This window comes from Nothobranchius furzeri, chromosome 18 (assembly GCF_043380555.1).
Source record: "Nothobranchius furzeri strain GRZ-AD chromosome 18, NfurGRZ-RIMD1, whole genome shotgun sequence".
Lineage (NCBI taxonomy): Eukaryota > Metazoa > Chordata > Actinopteri > Cyprinodontiformes > Nothobranchiidae > Nothobranchius > Nothobranchius furzeri.
This window is the reverse complement of record NC_091758.1, coordinates 22,786,441-22,808,046: the sequence shown is the minus strand read 5'-3', so window position 1 is coordinate 22,808,046 and position 21,606 is coordinate 22,786,441. Positions and strand designations below refer to the sequence as shown.

General features: G+C 40.5%; 1 protein-coding gene across 2 annotated transcripts in view; it reads right to left on the bottom strand.

Moving 5' to 3' along the window:
• The window catches only part of slc7a14a (solute carrier family 7 member 14a), a 35,858-nt gene extending 14,733 nt beyond the window's left edge, over window positions 1-21,125 (bottom strand). The window contains exons 1-5 of one of the 2 annotated variants that reach the window (XM_015969644.3): window positions 20,801-21,125; window positions 5,981-6,506; window positions 5,443-5,679; window positions 3,493-3,710; window positions 3,200-3,346 (exon numbers count right to left, since the gene is read on the bottom strand). In XM_015969644.3, the coding sequence (XP_015825130.1) occupies window positions 3,200-3,346; window positions 3,493-3,710; window positions 5,443-5,679; window positions 5,981-6,287 (909 nt within the window). In that variant the 5' untranslated portion in view covers window positions 6,288-6,506; window positions 20,801-21,125. Of the gene's footprint in view, window positions 1-3,199; window positions 3,347-3,492; window positions 3,711-5,442; window positions 5,680-5,980; window positions 6,507-9,764; window positions 10,058-20,800 lie in introns of those variants that run through there. The other variant, XM_054741735.2, reaches the window with a different exon arrangement.
• Window positions 21,126-21,606: the final 481 nt, after the last annotated feature.

Below are 21,606 nucleotides of genomic sequence, written 5' to 3'. Positions count from 1 at the left end.
GTAAAAATGCAGAAAAACGCTGGCAGCGAAGGGCTTTTCTGATCAGGAAACAGATAGCAGTAAATGAGTTAAATATGATTTTTTCTTCCTGCCTGACTTTGTTTCAGTGAAGTTCTACCAATGCCCACTCCAGTAACAATGCACCTACATGAGCGTCTTAGTCAAATTTGCTATTGTGTTGGCCTTGATATTGCGGTGATCATCTTGTTTTGCCATGTATTGACAATGGTTTGATTCCTGGTGTCGTCAGTAATTAATTTAGCTAGCTGATATATATATATATATATATATATATATATATATATATATATATATTGTCTTATTGATTATTTTCTGCAAACTATTTTGTGTCTCTAAATATCTTCGGATTTGGTCATTTACTGGCTAAATAAACAAAGTATAAAAGAAAAAATATCAGTCCTTTTATTTTACAGTTTACCATTAAAAGACTGAAAAAATAATATTGGCAGTGTCTTGTCCCCAGTGCAGAAGTAAGTGGCCAGAATATCCACTCTGGTACCAGTGGAGGTTTAAAGCAGTCATCTGTGACATGAAGGTCACATTCTCAACTGGAGAATGGAAGCAGCCGGCCTATGCCCGCAACTAGTAGAAAGTGAGCGCTAGCTTCCTACTTCTGGGGGAGAGGGGTTTCAGATCTGAAAATAGCTTAAGGGGGAGGAGCAGGGCTTGATGATGCACTTAGTTTCCATCAAGGCTTCTGCAGGATTTTCTAAATAAAATTCAAAAGTTGCAGCTGCGACAGGAAAATGCATGAATGTAGGCCAAAACAAGTTTAGGGGTATTTTTCATAAGGAAATAAATGTACCACATGGTAAAAAGGCTCTAAAAAGTGGATTTTCCATGATGTGGCCCCTTTAAAGTTTCCAGTAAAGACATGGATGAGTGAATTTGGTGTGGAGGAACTTGACATTTTTGCCCTTAACGTGTCAAAACACCAGAGCTTTATTACAAAAATGCATTTAATGGTAAAAAATAATAATAATAATAATAATAACAATTCCCATTAAACAGTTTCAGCTCCTCTGAGATTAGTTAACAGGAATTTGTTCATGGGAATTTTGGACCAGAACATACACTGGTGTAGCATGCCCTTTTAATCATCCCCAAAAGACCACCGGTAAGAGTTCGAGTTCAGAACAGAAAGAATTTCAACCCAGGATCAGAAAGATGATCTCACATCGTTCATTCAAGTTACAATGCAACGTCACTAAAAAAGAACATGAGACATTTAATATGCAGAATTATTTCAGTCATGTTATTCATTAAATAAAGGCAGTTGGAAGATCTGAACAGGAGAAGGAATTTTTTACAAAATGCCAACAGGTCAAATCAAAAAGGTTAAGGAAGCCTTGGAGTGAGGGAGAAGCTTGATGGTGGAGGAACAGATGTGGCTGAGAGCAGGGGGGTAGCAAGCTTCTCAAAAGTGTGGCAGATGTTGAGATTTTTCACACACACACACACACACACACACACACACACGTGCGTGTGCGTGCGCACGCTCGCACGTGCGCACATGTAGTTACACGACCTATGTGCATTATCCTGAAATCATTAGAAATACTACCTTAAACGTATTTGGAATGCAATTTTAAAATTAGATTATTTTTTCTCATTCATTTGGCTTTTTTTTTTTTGTTTTTGTTTTTTACTTGTTTTGTATGAAGCTGAAGTTGGTTCCCCGTTTTAGTTTTCAATTCAGAAAGGTCAATTCTCAATCATTTTTTCCACCCCAGTATCTCTAATCTACTGTAATTATGAAATGCAAAATGTTTTATTTCATAGGTGATCAGTCGGAACTCTTGAAATAAATGTTCTTACTCATATTCAACAGTCAGTAATCCATCTTAGACTGAGAAAACTTTGCAGTTGTTCATTCATTAGCTGATTAGAGTGTGACACTTTGAGCCTAGAACATAGAACTTTTTCACATTGTCAGACATTTTAAATGTGAGATTTTCATAAGCTTTAAGCCATAATCATCACAATTATGTCAAATAAAGGCTGGGATATCTGGATTTGCATGGAATGAGTCTATCTTATTGCTTAGTTTCACCTTTTAAGTTCAAATACTGTAATAAATCAACTTTTGCACCATATTTAAACAGTTTCACCTGTAGATGCAAAATTAAAAGTGCTGAGATCTGCTTTCTTTGGGCTTTCACAAAACAAATAAGCATTAAAGTTCAGAAAAACTCTAGTCCAGGTTAGAAGAGTCTAAGTTTTGTAGTTTTAGTATGAGATCAGAGTAAAACTGGTTGGAATAGCTCTTCCTGGCTCTGAAACTAAAACTGGACCAATTTCAGCTTTGTGGTACATCCTGATAACTTTTTGTGATAATTTAATCTTTTGTTCTTCAGTAAGAGAAAGATAATCACAACCTTTGAGATGATGCATATTTAGGGGTAGTGCTCGTAACTTTCACTAAATAATTTGGCTACCCGAGTAACCTACCAAGAGTTGATCTGCTCAAAGATGTTTGAGCTGAAGGAGGCTGTAGTTCTCCTGTGGTTAGAACAGAACGCGCTCAGAGCAAGCTTGTGATGAGCCCATGTGATCTCACTGCTCGGGCAGTGCAGAGCAGCAGGAGAAACGCATGTTAATGATTGACTGGGCTTGAATATTTCACATAACACCGGTGCACAGAAGTGCAGGTTTCAATGGTCAACAGGAGAGAGAGGCGGGAAGGGAAAACACATCAAGAGAAACACGGAAGGACCGAAGTGATAGCAAAGTATTTTGGCTAAACTGCGGGAAAGTGTAAGTGTTTAACCTCCTCACTAGAAAAACATCCCCCACGGGTGTGACGCCCATGGCTGAGTGAAGTTTGAAAGTCGATGCAATTTTTGCCTGAGGCAATGCCTAAAAATCCCTGATTTCTGATTGGTTCCTGTTGTGCAGCACCCACAGCAACAACCAGTCAGTGTACCCTGAAAGCTGTGTGACCTGAATACATGAATATTGTGGATAAATTCAACCTTTTTACATTTACAAACAGTTAAGATGTCTCAAAAATTCAAACACTGTTATCATTTTGTCACGTAGATCAGGTGAAGTTGAAACAAACGATCGATCAAATTAGCTGAGAAACCTGTGTGGGGCCTGCGTGATAGTCTAAAATACTCCAGCAGAAGGATGATTCAGCTACTTGATTAATGTCAGTGGGAGTGAGGAAACTCACAGAAACATAGGCAGTGAGGCAGGTGATGAGTGAGGCGGTGATGGCATAGGGAATGGAGGTGTTGGGACTCTTGGCTTCTTCTCCTGTTGTAGCAATGATGTCAAACCCGATGAAGGCATAGAAACAAGTAGCAGCACCCTGCATCACCTGCAACACACATTCAGTAAAATAATTAATGGTTTGTATAAATAATACAGAAGGATTTTGTGTGTGTGCGTGTGTGCGTGTGTGCGTGTGCGCGTGTGCGTGTGTGTGTGTGTGTGTGTGTGTGTGTGTGGTGTTTGCACACATACTCCTGACCACCCAAAGGGTAAAAATCTTCCCTCATCCCAGTTCTCTCCATTGACAAAGAAGAGTCCAGCGATCATCATGAACACCCACACAATGAGGTTGATGATGTTCAGAGCGTTGTTGAAGCCAATGGAGTTTTTTACTCCTAAAGCCACAATCACTGTCACCAACAAGGCTATTAGCAGGGCCAGTAGGTCAGGATATGACTGTTCTCCTTTACCTAAAGGAGATACACACACAGTTTAGAAATGAAGTCATTTCAATAAACAAGGGAATTCAACAATATAGTCATATTTACTCCGTTGACCCATGAAATGCCCAAACCTGACAGAAAATGTTAAAGTAAACTAGTTTACCATGGGAAACATCATAAATATTTAAGTTACAATAAGAAACAAATTTTATTTAAAAATCTCCTAATTTTCCCGTATTTGTCAAAAAATATAGTGCAGAAAAACTATTTACCGGTAATTGCATTTTTCCCAGGAATGTTTTCTACTTTAGAAAAAGGTATCTTATAAAACTGGAAGATAACATGAGGTTATTATGTAGATGGACACAGGAATTCTCCAACAGGGCCATACAAAGACCTGCCGTGTCTCCACCATAAATGTGTTTAAATGCTGTTAATAGGAACGGCTTTAATTGTAGCCCAACCATAGAACAAATTTTATAATAAATTCATGATGTTTAGCATCACTAAAAATTATTACTACTTCACATGTAACTTTACAAAAGCACCAGCAGTCGAGCTGTGTGTTTGGAAACCAATGAGATGTACTTTCAGCTAAATTCCACCCTTCCCTTGGGTGTGGAGGAAATAATCAACAGCTGGAAACATCAGCTTTCCAGTCGAAGATGGAACAGTGCCATGTGACCACTACAGTGCCTGCTAGATTAGCAGGAAGTAAGCAATGGGCTGGGTATTTGGGTTTGTTTGACTTTGGCTTAGGTTACTTTGGGTCAGGCAACAGAGCTAATCCAGCCACTGACTGAGATCAGAGGTGAACAGGAAGAGCTTGACAAATCAGCGACACCCAGACAGCTTCTTGTAGAATCTTCTGTCTGGCTGTAATATGTGTTGCATGAATCATTTGAAATTTCATGATGGCACTGCTGCTGTTATGTCACGCCGTCCAAGATAAGCAATGGTGCAAAAAGAAAGAAAGAAAATAATTTAATAAAACTTGGTTGAGTTCCCAGATAGAGGTAAAATTTCACCATCAATATTTTTCTTAAAATTTACAAAAATGGGATTCAACAAGACCGGGGTCACATTTTCTTGGATAAACACTTCTGATTTTTAACGGCAATGTTTCTTTTTAATGCTGCCCAAACAGGTAAAAGGAAGCCATGTTTGTGTGCAAATGTTGAATAACACAGTTAACAACATCAACCTTTTGGAGTCACATCTTCTGCCCTCGAAACATTACCTTTAAGAATCTGACTCTGATTATTTATGTTTCCATGCCAGAAACAAGGGCAAAAGCAGATCATCCAGGTGGACAATAACCCCAGAAAAAGGCCAGAGAGGCAGTCATTTTAAAAAAACCTGGAACCTTTGGATTAGTGGGAGAGAGCTTGACATTGTTTGGTTGAGTATTCCAAACATTCCCAATGACAATCGAGTAAATATGACCTTATTAAAAAAATAAATTAATAAATAAATCTATTTCTGTCCAGCTGCAACACTTCACCAGCTAACGAGAACCATCACAGAAGAACTAAACTTATAGAAACTTTTAATATTCAGAGTACTAGAGAAAATGTTTGGATGTTGGAAATGTGACTTCAGTTCTTGGATCCCTAAATTTTAGAAACAATATTATAGAAAAATGTAAAATTCTACTCAAAAACACCACAAACTGGAGTCTACTAAATAAAGTCCACTCCAAACTACCAAAAAGAAGCTGTAAACCATGGTCTTAATCCGTCTTGCTGTGTCATCTCACCTAGGCCATTGAGCGTCCCGAGGTGTGAAATCATAAAGTTGCTGATGCTGTGATTGGCCAGCGAGTCTGCCATGCTGCTGAGAGCCGATGCGCCGGCTGCCGTGCCAATCAGATACTCCAGAATCAAGTTCCAGCCGATGAAAAAAGCCACACACTCACCCACGGTCACGTAGCTGTATGTGTATGCTGAACCAGTGGTCTTAGGCACGCGCACACCAAACTCTGCATAACACACTCCTTCAGGAAAGAGGAGACGCGCATGCATTCATTAAATCATTGACAGTATTATTACAGGATCAAGAGGCTTGGTGAAAGGAAATGATTGCAGCATTAAGGTTATTCTAAGATATCCCCAGAGGGCCTTTCAAATTATAGCTTTGCCTGTGTAATGTCCATGCCCTTGCAATAAGTGTACGCTTACCAAAAGGGTCTTCATAAATCTTTTTAGGATAATGATACCAATGTACCCTTTAGACTTCTATTGCTTTAAAGTGTGTGTGGGTGCTGAAGAGACACAGGAGGACGTGTGCACTCTCACCTGAAAGTATGGACGCCACAGCAGCGATTATAAAGGACACAATGACCCCAGGCCCAGCCATCTCTTTGGCAACCAGCCCTGAAACCACGTACATCCCCGTACCAACGCAGCTGCCTACACCCAGTGACACAAGATCCACTGTGGATAAAACACGGGCCAGTTTGGTCCCGTGGGAGCTGGTACCCGACATGGCTGAATCCAACATGGACTCCACGGGTTTGGTCCTCAGGACACGGGATGTGAAAGTATTCCATGTCGAGCCCCATTGTATTCTACGTGGGTCCATTTTCCCCAGCAGGTTACTCATAATGAAGGTGTGAGGTGAAAGTGAGGAACTTCAGAGGGAAGACTAAGATGGTTGTTTTCACTGTTTGATCAGCTCAGTAATCCAGAAGACACGAAAGAGAATTAGTCCTCATCCATATGGTAGGGATGTGTGGAACTTTATCCAGCGGTTTGTGTGTTCTTGTGTAGTTTATTGGAATGCCATGTTAGCTTTGACCCACATGGAGAGAAAGAAAGTGATCTGAAACACAAAAAATGTAAGATTTTATTTTATATTTCACAATGTATTGCATTTAACTGCATATCTGAGACAGTGGTTACCTTTGGAAGTACATGCAAATACACAGAAGTCCAAAAACTGAAATATCATTACAGTCTCACCACAAATTACTTCTCCCATAAATGGATATTTACTAATTATCAGTTTCTGTTTCACCAACAGATAACCACAAGAAGTTAGCATGCCAGCGAGTGCCATACAGCGTTGTTTTCTTCATTTTGCAAAAGAAAAAGGGAGTAATATTTACATCTTGTATTATAATATGTAAAACTTTGTCAGTGAGACATTCAGGACACCCTGAACGCTACAATAGGTCATTCAGTCCCACTGCAGTAAGAGTGTCTAACTCCACAGTTAAACTGTTACTGGCATTGTCTCTTTTCACGCTAACATCACTGCTACATTCAGTACATGATTCTTTTTGGAAACTCAATTTGCTAATTTTATTCATTATTTTAATTGCGTAAGGTTAAAATAATAGCTTTCTGCCTTTGTGTATGTATAGTGATGAATACAACACTTCTACTATCATAAATCGTAGCAGTGGTGGGATTCCTTGCATTGATCAGCACCTGGGCTGAGGAAAAGTGTATGGACATAAGAAAGGAGATGAGTCTCCACCACAAAAAAGGTAGAGAAGATGTTAGCAAACAGGAGAGCAGAGCTGCTGAAATCTCAAACTTTCAGGTTGCAGGAATGGACGTAATTTTCACTTGGGGGGTGGGATGGGGGGTTGTGTGTGTGTGTGGGGGGGGGGGGGTCTTTACAGTATGCTCTAATGGGAAACAGGCTTCAACACAAATGGTTGTTTTCTGCTTGGTCCTAGAGCTCAACCAGTGCCAATTTAATATAGAAAAATATTGTTTTTGGATGGTACAAAGTGCAGGGGTCAAAACTTGACTGTTGGAAAAAGTGGGGGGGACATGTCCCCCCCCCCCCCCCCAAAAAAAATTACGTCCTTGGTTGCAGGGTTGTAATGTGAAAAACGTCCTTTGTATTTTGTTTCATAGATTAATTAAAGGGGAACTGGGCAGTTTGGCTTGCTTTTAGCGCCCCCTAGGGTTTGTTTGTAGACCTGAAAGCAACATGTATCTCCTTGCTGTGTTTTTTCTCTTTTAACGCCTTAATCCAACAGCTGACATGTCTCCCAGCCTTCCTTAGTGTCTAAAGGAATGATTCATCATTAAATTGAACAAATAGCTGTGTTTGTGATTTAAAACATGCTGGAACCAGACTGCAGCACCAGGTATGTCAGCTCAACTTTTTCCCAACTGAGTAGCCCGCCAATCTGAAGTTGCAAGTGGAATATTCTGGTCACCTGGGCGATAGGGGCTGGGTGGCCTTTCGTTAACACTGTAAAGCAGGGGGGCCCAATCCTGATCCTTGAGGGCCGGTATTCAACATGTTTTAGCAGTTTTTTGTTCCAACATGACAGATTCAGTGGTTGAATCACCTGTGCAGCAGCTCATCAGGGTCTGCAGAAGCCTGTTAATTACCCGCCGACTGAAAGCAGGTGTGCAGAAGCAGGTTTAAAAATAAAACATGTTGAATACCGGCCCACCAGGACCAGGATTGGGCACCCCTGCTGGAAAGAGTAGCTTTAGCACATACTGACTCAAAAAAATGATTTAAAAATACCAAAAAGTTGCAAAATATCCCTTCAAATGGTTTTTGTTTTTTGGAATTAAAAATGTGTGAAAGTCTTGTGTCACAGCATGGATTTATTATCATTTCTGCATCAACTACAGTATTTTCAGAGTCTTCTTTACATTACTGAGCGACACCTTGTCAGTTCTTCTGTATTTACTGATAGTCATACAATCATCGTATAATATAGATTGTATTAGATCATCATTATAATTACAAATTGTACAGTTAAAATCCATTTGATTTAATTTAATCTTCGAAAAACAAATAAAATACAAACATGTTTAACTTTGCCACCACTGTCATATTTGTCAATCAATCAATCTAGGCTTTATGTAGCGCCTTCCTCACCCATTGCTGGAGGTCAAGGTGCTGAACAACAAAATGCAATCATGATAAAAGAAATTAAAACATTGAACATCAAACAAAATAATTAAAAGCAAAAAAAACTTAAATCTACATAAAAGTAAGCCAACTTCAAGCATGTTCAAGAAATTCTAAATGAATTGATTTTCAGGCGACTCTTAAAGACCGGCAAAGAAGTAAACTGCCTAATTGCACTAGAAATGAAAAAGCCCGGTCTCCACGAGTCTGACACCTAGTACGAGGGACAATTAGCAGGCCCTGATCAGAGGAACTCAAAGAGCATGCTGGGACACATTGTTTCAGGAGCGCCTCTAAGTAGAGAGGGGCATCTCCATGAAAGACATTAAAAACAAACACCAGAAGTTTAAAATGTGCCCAATAAAAGACTGGAAGCCAGTGTAGGGAGGCCAGCACTGGACTGATGTGGCCCCCTTTGCTGGCTACAGTGAGAAACCTGATGGCACTATTCTGCAAATCTGAAGACAACGAAATGGTGAATGACCAAACCCGGCACAGAGTTACAATGATCCAACCTGGAGATTACAAATGAATGGGGAACCTGCTCCAAGTGTACTCATGTGACAGCAAGGGAAAAAACCTCCCAAAAATTTTATGTTAAAACAAAAAACTCTAACTTGTGAATAATTTCCACCTGAATAAACTTTCCAGAAATTTTCCAGAACCACAACAAATGCAAAGAAATAGTAAAAAATTATCTCATCATGGTAAATAAAAATATGGAAAAAATAAATCAGTGAGTCTTCTCCACATGGCTCGGTCTGTTTGTGCGATAACAATGAGATTAGAGACACTGTTGAAAGGAGAGCTCTTATAGTAGCCCAATCCGCTCTCTCACTTTCTCTGAACAGCGCTACACCGGCAATCCCCACTGAACAAATGCTGAACAAACACTCATGAACGGCACACCCACGTTGCCTCTGAGCTATGATGACTGCAATTATCCAGCTGTTTAACCAGACTGGGACAGGGTCACTATTGTAGCTGCACTTAGTGGAAGCGTGAGCATGCACAGTGGTATAGAGAACTGAAAAGGCTACTTCATTTGAGTGCTGTAGTGAATGCTGAGAGGGATGGAGACTTTACTGATCATTCATGTGGAGAAGACATAAATGTTGAACAAACATCTCAAATATGCTTTTGGAGGGATACAAACAGGGAAGAGTGAGATCTGCATCTTTATCTTACCTTTATACTGAGCATGGCTGGTATGTGGTGGTGGAAGGACTTCACAGAGCCAAGAGCTGTGATTAGACTCTAATTCACACCTGGTGTGTTTGAATGAGTTGGCTGTTTTAGTCATACGCAGGACAAACTCTTTCTGCTAGTGTTCTCTGTGTCCTGGAACAATGTAGTCCCTCACTGACTGCGTGTTCAGACCAGGACAGTCACTGTTTGTCCCTCCCCAACAAATGGTGAGTCTGGCTTGGAGGGGAGAGCACATGGATGACTATTGGAGGTTAAATTCCTGCTACCAGTGCAACATTCCAGGTTTAAAAAGGACTTTGGACATGCAAACACATCTTAGAGGATAGATGCAGCTGCTTTGATTTTAATAGTGTTTAAAAACACTTTTAAGCTTCTTTCCTTTAAGTCTTGTAACTGGTTTGTGACTTTAAAGTTGAACATGATCATAATGCATATCTCAAATGTAGACAAGCAAATGTATTTTGGCTAATTAACAACCTGAGGTTTTTATTAATTATAAAAAAAATCATATTAATATAAGTTCAATAATTCAAGCTTTAAGAGTGAAAACCGAAAGAACTTTGATTCATTTGACTCTTCATTAAAACAAACTTTTCATTTCTTCTTCAGCTGTTCAAACACACCGAAGGTTACCTTGAAATTAATATTCAACTTTAAATTGAAATTCCACTCAATCCATTTTCTGCCTCATGCAATTATATCTCACAGAACAATGGTATACATCAGGCGACATGTCCCACCCGCCTCAGCATTGTTTCACGCTAACATCCCAACACAGAGAGAACGTATCTGTAGAGATTTCGTAAACACATCACAGAGACTGGAAAAGTATCATCCTGGAAGCCCAGAACTTAAACTGTCTGAGCATCTTTAGGTAAGCTGCAGCAAGGCAGATCTAAATAGGCTCCACCCCAAAACATGTGCCTGTGCCAGACCACCCTATAGCACTCACAATAGGACAGATGGTTTTAATGTTGTGGCTGATTTATGCAGGCTTTGCAGTTATCTATCCCATAAGCTTAATGGTAAATGCAACCACACACAGTAGGTCACATATTTTCTGTGTTTGGGGCAGTGATGTATGTGCTGACTTGGGTTTGTGTGTTAGGATCAGATTAGAAGGAAAGGATGAAAAGGTCAGGGGGACTAAAACACAGGAAATCTGCTTTTCATTAGATCTGAGCTTCGATCATCTAGTTTGGCTTTGGCAATGAGTATATTTTGGAGGGAGAGAGAGAGAGAGAGAGAGAGAGAGAGAGAGAGAGAGAGAGAGAGAGAGAGAGAGAGAGAGAGAGAGAGAGAGAGAGAGAGAGAGAGAGAGAGAGAGAGAGAGAGAGAGAGAGAGAGAGAGAGAGAGAGAGAGAGAGAGAGAGAGAGAGAGAGAGAGAGAGAGAGAGAGAGAGAGAGAGAGAGAGAGAGAGAGAGAGAGAGAGAGAGAGAGAGAGAGAGAGAGAGAGAGAGAGTGTGTCAGAGTCTAGACAGCCTATCAGTCTTAATTTGAAGCACTGACAACTATGCACGAACCGATCACCTTCACTGGTATAAAATAAATTAAACTATGAGGATTTTTTTTGTAATGTGAGAGCTGAACACACACACACACACATCGTCCTGTGCTGATGATATTTGAACAATCCCAAACGAACAAAACAGACCCATCCATTGTCTGATCCCGCTTTGTCCACTCAAGCGGGGGGGGGGGGGGGGGGGGCTTATGCCTTTCTCCAGCGGTCAACGGGCAATCGGGCGGGGTACACCCTGGACAGAGAGCCAGTCCATCGCAGGGCAACACAGAGACACACAGGAAAAACAATCATGCACACACACACACACACCTAAGGACAGTTTAGACAGACCAATGAACCTAACAGTCATGATTTTGTACTGTGGGAGGAAGCCAGAGTACCCGGAGAGAACCCACGCATGCACCAGGAGAACATGCAAACTCCATGCAGAAAGACCCCAGGCCGGGAAGCGAACCCAGGACCTTCTCGCTGCAAGGCAACAGCTCTAACCACTGCGCCACTGCGCAGCACAAAACAGACTCATACAAAGAATTGTGATAACAACTGTTTTCTCTCAAAGGATTCTTTAAAGATTTTCCTGACCTAAAATTCATGTCCATTGTTCTGCCGCTTAGAGAGGAATAGAGAACAACTTTTTTTACAGTATTTGAAAAAATATTCCCTATTCATGTTTTCCACCAAATCTCTGCTTCCTATTCTACCTGCCAGGTGTATTATTTACTGCATTCCATAATGCATTCATTTATTATTTATTTCTATTATGTTTGCACGCTTCCTTGTGCTTTGACATTAGCCTTTGAACATGCCTCTTTGTCACTATTCTGCACAAGAGAGCTCCTGGGAATCAACAACCAAACTGGAACATGTGTGAGTGGAAAGAGTTGATGATTTGCTGCCTCTCTCCAAAGTCCCCTGATGTTTTGTTTATAGAAACTCTGCTTTGCTGTATAATAGAATGTTGAACAAGACTTTTTCACAAAATTACATACCTTACTAAACACCATCTTTTGCTCAAAGTGCCTCCTAAGAAAATCAATAGCTAAACTCCTGTCATCATAATCACCTTCTATTATATGTCAGTGTTATTGTGACTCCTCTTCAGATAAGAGAGCTGTCAGAACAGCCATCCTTGTGTGTAATCAGCCATGACTAATCCTGTCTCTGCGTCTGCCTGTCTGAATGGCTGTTTGAGTAACTGGATACAGCTTGTTCTGCATCGACTTTTAAAATAAGAGCTGCATTCATTTAATAAAGGAGAGTTCCTCTGATCACTCAAAACCAACCTGCAGTTTGGCAAACCTTCCACGGCGGGGGCCAAGTTAGGCCTGGCAGGCAGCTTTGACTGATACAGTAAAGGAAGAAAATGTATTACGTGTCATTTTATGGTGGAACATGAGCAACTTTAGCTGCCGGTTTTGTACCGTAAACTCTATGATTTTGTTTTTACAGTGTATGAAAAGGCACTTTTTATTATTATTATTATTATTGCTTGGTCCATCTCTGTTTTAGAAAATAATTAAAATGAAGAAAAATACTCTTATATATAACACAATTACATAAACAACAATGTTGGATGCCTAGGCAGACATTTAGGCAGAAGGAGGGCTTGAGTGAAAGAGAAACTATTACTGTGCATAATTAGTGAGCCCAGCTGAGAGTTACTTGCTTCAGTTGTTAAGATTTATGAGTGTGGTCTCGGTAAAGTGCTTAGAGCTTCTTGCAGTCTGTGCTTAAATATTTGCAATGCAAAGCTATCAATCAATAGAATGCAGTCAAGTGCACTTAGTTTATTAAAATCAGGCTTTTGGTGCATTTTTTTAAAGTTGTATTAGTTTTAATAGAGTTATATTTGTCAATTATACCTGGCTGTTTAATTATTAGGTTTGAAATGTTATAAGTCCTCAGTTTATATGGATGCAAATATTATTTCAACTTGTTTTCTTCCCAAAATCACCAATTCAACAGGAAATGTCAGTTTTTTTTCTCTTCTTTGCCTGACCTCCTTTGGTGGCAGAAATGTGCTGTAGAAGACTGGCCGTTGTCTGATATGCTAAATAACTCTGAAGCACGAGAGGAGTGGCTGCCTGCTAGGTTGACTTATCCCACTGACCTACTGGTTGTTCTTCGACCATCCCAGCGAGATTCATTCTTGTAGAGAACATCTGATGTGCCTGCTGGTTTCAAGAGCAGGTTGCTGGACTTCGCTCAAGGTTTGTTTTTAGAGGATAGTGATCACACTCACTTCAGTACATGTTACATCTTCATGCCTGAATTTTTCATTTTCGTCAATTTGTGAATGTCATTCATGTAGAAAGAGAAACGTGATAATCACAGTGATCATGTAAAACATGGATTATTGTGACACTTTTCCACAATTTAAAATCTGATTGATCTTTTTGTACCATTAATATTTCTTATTACACCACACAGCTCTTATTTCTAAACCTTGTCTATTAATGTTTTTTGAATGACCATCAATCCATCCACCCACCCACCCATCCATCCATCCACCCACCCATCCACCCACCCACCCACCCATCCATCCACCCACCCACCCATCCATCCATCCACCCACCCATCCATCCATCTATCCATCCATCCATCCACCCACCCATCCACCCACCCACCCACCCATCCATCCACCCACCCACCCACCCACCCATCCATCCACCCATCCACCCACCCATCCATCCACCCACCCACCCACCCATCCATCCATCTATCCATCCATCCATCCATCCACCCACCCATCCATCCATCCATCCATCCACCCATCCATCCATCCATCCATCCATCCATCCATCCATCCACCCACCCACCCACCCATCCATCCATCCATCCATCCACCCGCCCGCCCGCCCGTCCATCCATCCATCCATCCATCCACCCACCCACCCGTCTGTCCACCCATCCATCCAACCATCCATCTATCCATCCATCCATCCATCCACCCACCCACCCACCCGTCCGTCCATCCATCCATCCATCCATCCACCCACCCATCCATCCATCCATCCATCCATCCATCCACCCATCCATCCATCCATCCATCCATCCATCCATCCACCCACCCACCCATCCATCCATCCATCCATCCATCCATCCATCCATCCATCCATCCTTCCATCATCCACCCACCCATCCACCCATCCACCCATCCATCTATCCATCCATCCATCCATTATGGCTTCTTAGATGAGATGTGGTGTGTCTGCTTTAGGTTTTCATCTAGTGGGACAAATCCCCAGACAAAGGTCACCTGGAGGCCTAATCAGGTCTTCTAACGACTTTTCAATGTTGAGAGTTTCTCCCTGGATGAAAAAGCTCCTCGTGCTTGTGAGCCCAGCCAATCCCTTTAGGGATTATAATTTTGGCTTATTGTGTCTAGAATCTTGTTCTTTTGGTCATGCAGATGAAGCCCTAATTCATCTGTCAATCTAAAAAGACACCTTGCTATCTGGGCTCCTCTCCTTGAGCCAACGATTCACTTCCAGCTAGGAGACAGAACTCCCCCTTGTCCTTTAACTTGACAGACTGACTCTCAATGGAATTTAATCATTATTTTCAATTCTCCAATCAGGATCCATATGTCACCTTGTTTTTACCTCTGCCACATTGAGAGCAGATGGTTGTCAGTGCTGCCCAAAGGTTGTTATAGATATCTGTCAGCATCTCAATCATCAGTCTCTTCTTTCATGTGTTTGTTTTTCCAGCAGGCCAAAAGCTTAAGAAATATTTTGACTTCTCCACTGGTGACCGAAACATCGCTCCACCCACATCCAACTCAACCCCCTCATACAACTGCAACTCCAATGTCCAGGGCCTTGTGGCTCCTCAAGCTAACAATCTAGCCAATCTAGCTGACAAACACCGATCACATGTAATGCTCATCTTTGTCGGCTCATCCACAGTTTATGTCACACAGACAGAGGCACAGGAGAAATATGGCTTTGCTTTCCTGAGCGGCATGACCAATCGGTGACTACAGCATCATTATAGTAATAAATGGGGACATTAAAGCTGTTTTACTTCAAATCACTTTCATTTAAATCCCTCGACTGAGTTTAGGAGTCTATTTGAGGATTCTGCCACTATAAAATGTAATTTTCTCCTCGTACAGAATTTATTTCATGCCTTTAATTATGTTTTAAATTGTAAATTATCTGGTTAGGCTTTTAAACTAAAAAACAACCCAACCCCCCCCCCCCCCCCCCCCCCCCCACACACACACACACACACACACACACACACACACAAGATTTGCAAACGTAAATGAAATGACTGGAGTTCATTAGATTGTTTCATAAATTATTTCACCTCAAAGCCAAAAAGTCTAGATTCTGTTAATTTGATCACACACAGCCAATTGTTCCAGATATGAATTAGTAAATAAAAAGGACAATTTTTGAAATAAGGTTTTGCCCTTTACTGGTTTACTGCTCCTACTGAGTTTTAAAACTTGTCCACTCTCTACTCTGAAAAAAGCCGCTTAAATGTTAATTCAACAAAATTGCATGAAACAGTCCCACATTTTACAGCAGTTCATTCAATTCAGACTCAGCTATTTATAAAACTTCGCACTAGATTGTTGTGTAAACCAATTCAGTGTTGTTTCAACTAAAAACTGTTCTTTTTCCAATAGTTTTGTATCTCCAACTGGTAGAAAATGCATCACTTCTATATGACTGACTTGTCGGCATGGTCGGCTTCTTTCCACAGCTTGGACCACCACATCCCACTCCGTCTCCTCCTAATGAAGCACAGCAAAAGACAGAATGTGGCTCCAGACTGCAGGATAAATCTAAACAACAGTCATTCCCTGGAGCTTAACCAGCCTTATAGAGACAGCTCCTCTCTGCAGCCTGAACTAAGAGAACAGCAGGGTTGTCAAACACACACAGAGACTAAACAATAAGTATAAATGGAGATCTGTTGGTCTAAAAGAAGAATTTATACAAAACAACAATAATGGACATTAAATGATTGCCGTTAGATGAAATAGGTTTCCTCTAGATTTTACAGTAAATCCCTCTTCCAGCTGCAGGCAGTTCTGTGTTTTCTTCTGTCTGAGTGATCTATTTATCGTATCACTGTCACTGAAAAGCTTTCATAAACCATCTCTTCATCATCACACCCTCCAACCCCCACCCAGCTGTCTTTCCTATTTCAATTATGCCCTCCTCCTCTGAGAAACATTGTTCATCATCTTGTAGCCTCACCAGCAAATGAGGTGGTGTTGTTTGTTCTGCTCAGTGTGTTTAAACAACCTAGCTGATGGTTCTTTCCCTTATCAGCCCCGTTTCCTGTTTCCCATCACTTTCTGATTGGTTTTGTTTCTATTTGTAAACATATCAGGGTCTTAGGTCAGATTTTTTTTTTACCCACAAAGAGAAATACCACAAGAAAACTAGAGAATGGATTACTTTAATCTTTGTAATCTCTAATCAATGTTAAGCTTTTATCATAAATAACAACTTATTTTCCTACAATTTGACAGGAGAGTGATGAACTAAATAATGTGAAAGCTTTTACGGTTTGACTTTATGGATTCATTCATTTGAAAATGTTTCATTCATAATGGTATTAAAATGTTTATTTGCATAATGCATTAAATTATACAGTGACACAAATATATTTTTTTTAAATGTGGTATTTGTTAGTAAAAGTAAGTTTCGTTCTGCAGGAATAAAAACGAAGACTGGACCAAACAAGCCCACATAATGCCCGCCTACTGTATTGTTTCAGATGCTAAACTAAAGCATGAATATTCAGAAACTGCCCACACTTGCATGGCTGCAAACATCTCAGCTAGTTTAGCCTTTTAGTTACACACATTTCTTCATTTTATCATTATTTTTTACTTTCATGATCAAACTGATGCTTTTCTGAAACTCCTATTAAACCTGTGGCACAAAAATGAGGAAAAAATAGTTTCATAAATATCCATTCATTCACAGATTGAAAATATTTTCATTCCCATTTATCTTTTTGGTGTGAAAAGTTGTGCTTCTTTTTTGAAATTCAAACTGACTATAAAATATCAGTTTAAATGCTAGCTAGAAACCGCAAGGCCTATTAACTCAATGTTGCATTTAATAATAATATTTATGTCAATTGGTGTGCTGCTGTAACCCTAAAGACAATGCCAAAAGATGTTTTTTTGAATATTTAAAAAACAAATACATCAGTGTGTTCTCGTTTTATCTTGGATAATTTAGCCCTTCATAAATTGCATTTATCTCAGTTCAAATCCTGACTGAACATATTTTCTCTTGGAAATGTTCAAAGTGGCAAAAATTACAACAGAAAAGTAATATTAATGAAAACGTGTAGATGAACCTCTGAAAAAGCAACTTTTCATATTAGATTTCCTTGAAGTGACAATGATCAAGTCCATTTGCCTCCCACACACACAACACCCCCCACCCCCCCCCACCCCCACCCCCTCTCGCTTTGTCTCCTCTCTTTTCTCTCTCTCTCTTTAGTACCTGCTGAAACACAAGCCTGACTTGTTTGTGTGCTCATGTTATTGATGGGAACAAAAGAGAAAATACAATGTGGACATGTGTGTGTCTGTGTTTGCATGGCCCCTGATTACATTAGCCTTTATGTGCAGATTCTGTATTTGATACCATCTAATAAAGCAACAATAGGTGGGGATGAAGCAGGGGTGGGGGTGGGGGGCAGTCATTCATAAATAAAATAAATTATTTATTACTTGTGGTTTTTTTTCTCATTTTTTAATGTTAGTCAGTTAGTTTTAGGCCCAAAATGAGAGTTTTTCCTTTGATGTTACACATGTCCTAGTTCCCTGCCTGTGACTTACTCACTGATGTCTGGATTATCCTCTGAGATGCAGAGAGTTGAACGTCAGTTTTCAGTGTAGAGAGCTTTGATCTGCATCAGAATTGTGGGTGAAGCTCAGATTAAAACCTGCCAGTCTGAATGTTGGAGTGGCAGTGAAAGATCAAATCCCCTGTGTTAGCGTGGATGATGATGCAGATCTGCTTTACAGAACAACATTTTATGTCTCCATGGTTGATAACTGGTCAGAAGAGAATAAAAAGGAGTCTTGTGATTGAAAGAGTTGTGAACATCTGTAGATGATGAACCTGAAAAGCAATGCTGAACAGGGTCAGGGTCAGCTGTTCTCTGAGCATTAAAGTTGGGGAAGTGTGACAGTAAAGCAAACACAGATTGGATTTAAGAACAAGCTGACCAGTAATCAATCAGCCACACACACGCACGGCAACATTTTAATGCATGTAGGGGAGAAGGGAGATCATGTTATTTTAGTGGGCACTTGGTGCCTGACAAGCTGGCCTGGGTGTTTCAGAAGCTCCTGATCTACCCGAGTTTTTACCCGCAACCACAGGCTTTACCGCCCTGAAGGGGAAAAGTTCCAGCAAGAAGCAGATGTGTGGTTGGAAAAGTCTTAATGATGTCAGAAGTAAGAGATGAATGGCTGTAATAAGAATCCCCCAAAAGCTCAGATAACCTCTGGTTCTAACAAAGTTCTGTAGAACATCATCTCTGAACCACATAACCTTGCTCCAGGTGGACTACGTCAGCAGAAGACCACACCAGGTGCAACAATTCACTCAGGATCACCAGAACTGGACCATAAGAGACCGGAAAACTGTTTCTGGTCTGATGAGTCTGGATTTCAGCTGCAACATTCAGATGGTCAGGTCAGAATTTCACAAATGGTTCTGACACCACACCTCATGAAACGGATGCAGTGATGTTAAAAATACAATGTTTGGTTACAAAATGAGAGTGAAAAGAGTAACATTTATTTTGAGAGCTTTTAGGTACTTCACACATCTATTATTAGTTTGTTTGTCACCTAAAATTCAGCTGTAGCTTCTACAGCCCCATGCTTCCTTATGTGTAGAATTAAACAGAAGACGAATCTGGGGGGCCAGGCTATTTCTCCTGGGCTGAGTTATTAATTAATTAATTAATTAATTTTTTTTAACTTTTAGGTAAACTTACACCTACATTTAGCAATTATCAATCATGTTAACGACTGGGCAAAAACATTTTTAGTGGTTTTATTTGAGGTACTTTTTTTTTTACATGAAAAGAGCATAACAATCACTTGATGTTTTGAGACAAGGACTGGTTCTTCTTCATCCCCCTCATGAAATAATCTAGTGAGATAATCCTAGTCAAAGACTTTTTCTTGTTGAATCACAATTTAAACGTTTATTTCTACTTAACAGCCTTGATATCATTGAGTAAAAGATCTGGTAAAATATTTCATCAATAGCGTTACTTAATTAATTTTCAGAGAACTTAAATGATAATTCCAGTCGGTGTTCTGATGTCTGATGTTTTGTCTTAGGAATATGGGTTAGGGTTAGTTATTGCCTTTACTTCTCTGTTCACTGGATAAAATTAAAGACAGTGCAGCTGAAAGTGAGACCTGCATGTCTTAGAGGCATCCTGTGAGTAAAATGCAGGGAGACAGCTGCAGTTGCTAAATTGGTCAGTTATGTAATTCCCTTCCTCTGCCTCATCACTATTGTTTCCATCAACATGTCATTGTTCTGATCTTAGCATCTTTTCTGTTTCTGTTTGTTTCCTACTTAAAATGTGACTCGAATCATTTGTACTTAGTTTCACATTTTGATTAAAAATCCTTTGGTGAATGTGCACTCACACAAACACATGCAGTTATTCATTAAAATGAACATATTAAAATTTAAAGACTCTTTTCTCTTGCAGCTTTTTGTTAAGGTGACAAACAGACGCCTGTTGAGTCATGACAGGACTATTAGACTTTGTTTTCACTGAGCCATCTGCTGACGTCTGCTTTCAGCACCACGGACAGCGCGTCGTCGCAACTCAGTATGAGACGAATTTAAGTGGGGGGGGGGGAGAGGGAACTTATAGTGAATGAAAAGAGGGATAGAGGGAGAAATCTGCCTGTGTCATTAGGGATTAACCCAGTTTGACTGCTTGCGGCTGTCAGTGACCTCATAAAAACACAAAAACATCTTGTCATATCACATGAATGGATAAATGAATAAAAACGTTTTGCGTCTTTCATGCAGCCCTTACAGATTATGTTCTCACCTACAGTGGAAAACCCCGCCCCCTTTTCTAATTTGGGCTCCATGTCTCTTCCTGTTCTCCTGTAAACCCCCCCCCCCCCCCCCAAACGAATATCCTGCTGCAGCCACAGTCCGGTGGGAGAAGCGACACCCGCCCTAAACTCTCTCAGGTTGGAGCACACACACAGGAAGGAGTGTTTATCTCTCAACATGTCTTTTCCATTCCGCCTTACCCCCCCCCCCCCCCCCCCCCCCCCCGTAACGAGGTCGTTTCGGCCGTGTTATGCGCCATGCAAAAACACGAGCACACAAAGAAAGACAACTGAAAAACGAAAGATGGGAAAATAAGATGAAGGGGGAGCATCAAGTTAGAAAAGACAACGTCCCGGTGAGGGAAAAGAGAGAGAAGTGGGGGGAGAAGACTCACTGTGCCTCGGCCGGATTAAAGGATGTCGGATGCAGCAGTCGGTCACCAACATCAGCAGCAGCATCTCCGGGCTGCGCGGTGCATGTGCATCAGCAGGAGGGAGAGGGGGAGGGATGACGGGAGGGTGAGGCTGATGATGTAAAAAGCTCTAAATCATTCAGGAAGCCGCTGAACGACGACGCCGAGACAGAGGCTGTTATTTACCCCGGTTTGTTTACAGGACAAGCTGAAATGGATGTCGTTGTCTCAGCCTCTACCTCCGTGATTGAACGGATCCGAGCAAAACACGAGGATCTTCGGCACAGTCGGCCGAAACGGTCCTGAAATGTACAAAGGGGCGTGAACGCATCTTGATTTTCACTAGGCTAAACAAATCTAATGGAAAGATTTTAAAAAGATGACGATGATAGCCATTTTGATCAAAACCACCAAACTATAGTTTGACTGACATCACTTGAAGTAAATAATAAAAAGATGCATTGTGGGAAGGTTTATAAAAACAGAGTTACCTGTTTTTGCGAATGAAATGTTCACATAAATCCTTTAATTTTCCAATTATAGCCAACAACCTGTCATGTTAGGCATAAAATAGCATTGGGGCTCTGGTTGTAAAAGTAGCAGCTAAATTCATCACGTTTATTTTTTTTAAGTTACTGTGTTTTGTTAAAATATTGAAGCAAAAATGATTTAGAATCAAATCAATGTAAAGTTAAGTCTATATAAAAAATATGTGTGTTTAAGCAAATCATTTAGTTAACATGCAAACTCAAAATACAATAAAATGTAACTTGTCTTTAAAGATGAGT